General features: G+C 30.8%; 1 protein-coding gene across 3 annotated transcripts; it reads right to left on the bottom strand.

The window, feature by feature from the left end:
* Positions 1-754: 754 nt before the first annotated feature.
* Positions 755-2,296, bottom strand: LOC11421725 (uncharacterized). Of its 3 annotated transcripts, none has more exons than XM_003600070.4 (3): positions 2,101-2,296; positions 1,963-2,017; positions 755-1,634 (listed from the first exon to the last, which is right to left on the bottom strand). In XM_003600070.4, exon 3 carries the CDS (start codon positions 1,625-1,627, stop codon positions 1,025-1,027), a length of 603 nt encoding a protein of 200 aa, XP_003600118.1. In that variant the 5' UTR covers positions 1,628-1,634; positions 1,963-2,017; positions 2,101-2,296; the 3' UTR covers positions 755-1,024. The 3 variants fall into 3 exon arrangements, with proteins under 3 accessions (XP_003600118.1, XP_039688437.1, XP_039688438.1); XM_039832503.1 differs by having other exon boundaries at positions 755-1,637; positions 1,962-2,017; positions 2,101-2,294; XM_039832504.1 differs by lacking the exon at positions 1,963-2,017 and having other exon boundaries at positions 755-1,637; positions 2,100-2,296.
* Between the last annotated feature and the right edge of the window lie 3,237 nt (positions 2,297-5,533).

The raw sequence follows: 5,533 nt of genomic DNA, 5'->3' as shown, positions 1-5,533 counted from the left end.
ATATAGATAAACTCACAAACTATTGAGTATTGAAGGAGTTTTCTTTTGAACAATGATATTTGTACATCCATTCCATGATAATTTTAGTGACAACCTTATTTTTCTATCTTCTTATTGGTCAAAAACAATGGAGAGAGAAAAAGGAAGAGAGAGGATAAGACCATCATGTGAGTATGAGAGAGAAAGTTGTACAGAAGTTGTCACAAATTGGTTGTACAAATATCATTTCTCTTTTCTTTTAAGAGGAAAGATATTCAAAGAATATATAAACAGAATGGTCAAAGAGAATTTTGGTCTGCAATGAACCACCATTATATCGCTTCATAAATTATAAAATAATAATTCATAATTATTTTATAATATATCAACGATTATTAAATCTGGTACATTGTGGACCAAAATTCATTGAAACATACTATATTCAAACCAGGGAAGACTTTAAGACATTTATTTTTGGAAGGACCTTAAGACACTTATTATTGTGTTGATCTCTAACATTCACATAGAAAACAGAGGATATAAAGTTAGAGGAAAGCATGCTTGGGAGAAAGATTTTGACTTGTTCATTAAAAGCCAAAGTTCAATTTTTGTATTTCTAAATGTTTAATTTTTTTATGATTCAATTTAATTAATACTTAACTTGACACATCCATCAATATTTTTCTATGGATGCTCTAAATAACATACCGAAAATCCCATTGAATTTCACATATTTTGATATTAAAATCATTTTTATTAAGGAATTCATTGATTATTTTCATGGTAAAAGCAAAATTGATAGAATCATTAATTTCATACCCCTAAAAAACACAACATGCAAACAATCTCAATAACTAAACTATCACTGACTATGGTTTTAAATTACGGTCGGCAGCCCTAATTGCGATCGCAACATAAAAGATTTTCGGGTAGTACAACCGCAATTTTGACCGTATTAAAAGTTTGCAGCATAACCGCATTCGCAATTTAAAACCATGTGCATAATCCCTATACATTACAAATTAAATTCATGAAAAACCCTTGATCACAATGATTCAAGGAAACCAGTTTTTATGAGGACAGAATTCCTCATTTTGCTAAGGTCCCTACCTTTAAGTGTCCTCCCAACACCTTCAAAAACAGAAAATGAAGATATTTGACTCCTTGCAAGCCTTCTTGAAATAATTTCATGTGGTGGAACCCTAGTACTATACTCATCATCATCATCATCATCTTCTTCTCCATCCTCACCACCATGATAAACAACTTCATCATCACCTTCATAGTAACCATATTCATTATACCTAGAAACCTTCTTAGTACTCTTGTTTTGTTTATTATTATTATTACCATAAATCTTTGACCAATCAGGAATGTTAACTGGTGCTGATTGCTGAAAAGCCATGGTTTCATGAGATAAATTAGCACTACTACTTCCACTACTAGTCCTTGGAATTGGAATCATTCTTGCAGCTGTTGGAATTGGAAGAGAAGATAGTTCCTTCTTCTCCTTTGGCTTATGAACTTCAGATATGTAATTTGGTCTTTCTTTCACTACATCCCAAATTTCTTCTTCTTCAAAATCTTCATCTCTCAATGTCCTCCATAGCTCACTATGCTTCCTAATTAGACTATATTTATCCTCCATTCTTTCACTTTTAGAACAAAATTTTCACAAGAAAATTAATTAGAATTTCAGTTCGAGGATTTAATTCGTATACAATTTCAATCATTCATAATTGTCAGATCATTAAAAATGTTTAGCTTTAATCATAAGTAGTTATAGCATAAAAAAAAAAAATAACTGATCATTGTGATTTGTTGACGATGTAAAAAGTAAACTTTTATTATAATAGTATTGAAGAAACTAGAAGATGGAGGAGGAGGAGGGATTAGAGAAATATTCAAAGATGCATACATAAAAAAAAAAAAAAAAAAAAATTCACAATAGAAAGTTATGAAAATGGATTTTGGATAATATACCTTTCTTGGAATCAAAAGCTTCAAATACAAAACTTTAAGTTGAATCTAGTCTCACCTGAAATATGGCATAAAAAAAAGTTGAAATTAGAGAAGAGTCACATTTGATAATGATACCATAATTTGAGAAGTTTTTCTTACCTCTAAATGTTGAAGGGAGGGTCTAGTTTATGATGTATTTTTATGGAGAGAACAAAGACACCCCACAAGAGATGATGAACAAGCAGCAAGGTCCAAAGAGGCAAGAATAAGACAGAACTGACTTCTGCCTCTAGAGGTCATCTAAATGATGGACCCTTCATCTATTTAACTCTTCATACATTAGACTAACTTTTTACAATGAAAGGTAAGTGGATTTGGATTCCACTCAAGAAATATGTCACGTATTTATTGATCAATCCAAATAAATGATAAAGATTATTTAATGATAATTTAGAGAATATGTAATGTGAGACCGGTCTCGAATTAACGGTTGAGATTGATTAAATATGTTTTCATCTGGGTGGATTTAGGTCCAATAGAATGGGTAAGAAACTCATTTTATGATAATTGTAGTTGATATGAATAGTTAGACATTTTCTTCTTGTGTAAACGGGGTATCCTTCACGCGAGCAGCTGTGGAGACTTTTTTTAAGCTTTGTGGAACTCAAATGAGCAGCAAACTCTCACTACAAATTTTAACGCTACTGTATGCCCAAGGCTTGTTTCAAATTCAGGACCTTGGTTAAGCTACAAGAGACCCGTGTTATTTCATCTGAACGCTCTTGGATAAATAGTTAGACGATTTGTTCGTGCAAAATGTGACTTGGATTTTAGTATGTAATTTTTAATTTAAATTATACTTAAATTTTGTTGTAAATGTTCATTGAGGGGTTGATAGCTTTTTCTAATCATCCATTGGATATGCCTCCACTAATTAATCTAAACTTTTTTTTCAAAAATAATAAATAAATAAACTCTTTTTACTGACTTTATCGGACAAAGTATATCTATTGGAATCTTTAATGCAAAATGGAAAAAAGGAACAACAGATGTTGATTTTCATGTGACCTAAGTGGTGAATATATAGTGGATGCTTTTTAGTTGGTTTTTTTTTTTTACTTTTTAATTTTAATTAATTATAAAGTTATGTATCATTTCTTTCTTTGTGGGGCTAAGGCTAAGGTTTCCTTTTTTTCATTTATAGTTTTCATCACAAGGCCACCTGTCATGATCACATTCATATTGCACTTTTTCCCACTTCAAAATTTACCTTTGGTAATTTTTATAGACTATAGGTAAATTGGCTTTTTCCTTCAAAAAAAAAAAAGGTAAATTGGCTTTTAATAGAGTATCAAGGGTAAAAACTTTGAGTTAATTATGGCTTTGTAATAAAAAAATTCTAAGGGTAATGCAAAACAGAGAGGTAAATGAGGGGATATAAATGATGTAAAGGTACAGTCATTCCATTGTGAATGGATGGCTAATGGATAAAGACTAGTTATTATCAAGGAACCCTACAAAGTGCCAAAATAGTTTTCAATGGAAGAAGACAAATATTGTGAATTTGTATTAATTAAGAAATGTGCAACCAATCATCTTTTGTTTTTAAAATTACACATCCGTGTCAAAGCTTAAGATTGAATCATGTTGATGTCTCGATGACTAAATGTGTACATATTATAGATTAACTTATTTTAATGTATGTAATATATAGAGGTTGTGAGTTGAGGGGTGCCTTATTAGTTTAAGTTGGAAGTCTGGTGGGCCGATCACTTTTGATTCGAGATCGGGAGCTAGTTTTCTTGAAGTAAGTTCTTTTAGGCTTTTTTGATGGCTCCTCTAACATATCTAAGTTGAGTGGTGGGTGTATCAAATCGTTTGAAAGCAATATATCATTGTTGGCTGCTTTTTTTTATCTCTGTTGGTGGTGATGGAAAATTGATGTTTGTTGATTTTTCCTTGGGTGTTTTGGTGTATTTTTATTTTCTTTTAGTGTAATACTTGGGATCTAATCCCCTATTTATCATAAAGAGAGAGAGAGAGGTTGTGGTATCAAACTCCATACACCCCATTTATTTATCATAAAGGAGATCCTAGCCACCAGACTATTTGATAAAAAAAACGCATGACGTTATTATTTTAGGGTTTTTTGTTTACATATAACTTTTAATACTCCATTATGTAACTAATTTTAGGTTTTTTTTTTTGTTTATATGACTTTTCTTTCTCCATTAAAACGTAGTATCAAGCATTGTTATAATTTCGCACAAAAACTTCAAATCATCTTCTATTGTTCCATAATTGATAGTATACGAATGCATATCTAAAAAACATATGATAGTAGGAATCAAAATTATTCGTAAACGATACCACAATCACAAATGGTAGGTACAAATTTATATATTTATTTTTTACCAAAAGGTACATATATGTATTTTATTTCTCAAATGACAGAAGTACAATAGGTTTTAATATATAAAAGAGGAGTTGGCTAGCACAAACTTGTCTCTAGTAAGATGTATAATAATTTTCTCTTTGTTTCCATCAAGTGAAGACAAACGTAATATTTTTAAAACATAATGCTAATAAAAAAAAATCAAAAAAGTTCTTACAGAGAAAAAGAAAGTAAATTGATTCACGCAAGATATAAAACATAAAGCCAAAGAAAAACCTTAATTGTAATTGAGTTCTTCATGTGTACGATAGCTAACATTCAACGTACTTGGATACCTATTGCTAAAGTTTGAAAATAAAATAAATTGTATATATAAAAAAGGTTGGAAAATAATACAATAGGTGTATGTAATAAAAAAAATAACTATTTAAATAAATTACTTTAAAGATTAAAGTTAGAATCACGTTGACTAAAGAATCATGTTTCTAATTTGAAATTTATGCACCGTGCATTAAAATTGCGGCTATAAATTAAAGTGAATAATATTGTAGGAGTTGGAGTTGGTTAAAATATTGAAACACTTTGAAACATTCTCACATTGTCTAATAATTTGTGGTTTTTGTTTGTGTCCGTGTGTTCGTACCGTTGTTTGTTTTCATATTGTTTTTGTGTGTGTTTGTAACCAAAAAATATTGTTTTTGTGTTTCGTTTCTTGATTAGAGATTGGAGGGTAATAAACATGGCCATTTTTGCGGTGGTTTGGTTTCGTAAACCCGAATGGGATTGGTTCTATTGACTCGTAAGGATTTGACTGGTTACTAACGTATTGAACCCATCCTTTGATTAGAGTTTTTATGCGTCTGCTTGAAACTGTTGTGTTTTGTGGTACCTCTTCGATTCTTTAGTATTCCAAGTCTGTTGAGATTTGCAGGCTTCTAGGTGTCATGTCTACCTGTTATGCTCGAAAGAGCTTCTATACTTACTGATGTTTTCAGGAAGTTGTTGGCACTTGAATTTTGTAATGTGTTGGTTGTTGATCAATTCGTCATTTTAAACTCTAAAGTGTTTTTTGCAAACATTCACTCTTCATATTTTTTGTAACTTGATTTCGTGCCCGTACGCGGGTTCGCTAGGTTGCGCCTATGATAAATGAATTTTTACTAGAATAGTTTAGGGTTGATTCCCTTGATACGATTT

This window comes from Medicago truncatula, chromosome 3 (assembly GCF_003473485.1).
Source record: "Medicago truncatula cultivar Jemalong A17 chromosome 3, MtrunA17r5.0-ANR, whole genome shotgun sequence".
NCBI classification, from domain to species: domain Eukaryota; kingdom Viridiplantae; phylum Streptophyta; class Magnoliopsida; order Fabales; family Fabaceae; genus Medicago; species Medicago truncatula.
This window is presented reverse-complemented; position numbering and strand designations above follow the sequence as displayed.

Coding starts and splice junctions, on each gene's coding strand:
- LOC11421725 (XM_039832504.1), bottom strand. CDS start 1,627: ATGGAGGATAAATATAGTCTAATTAGGAAGCATAGTGAGCTATGGAGG.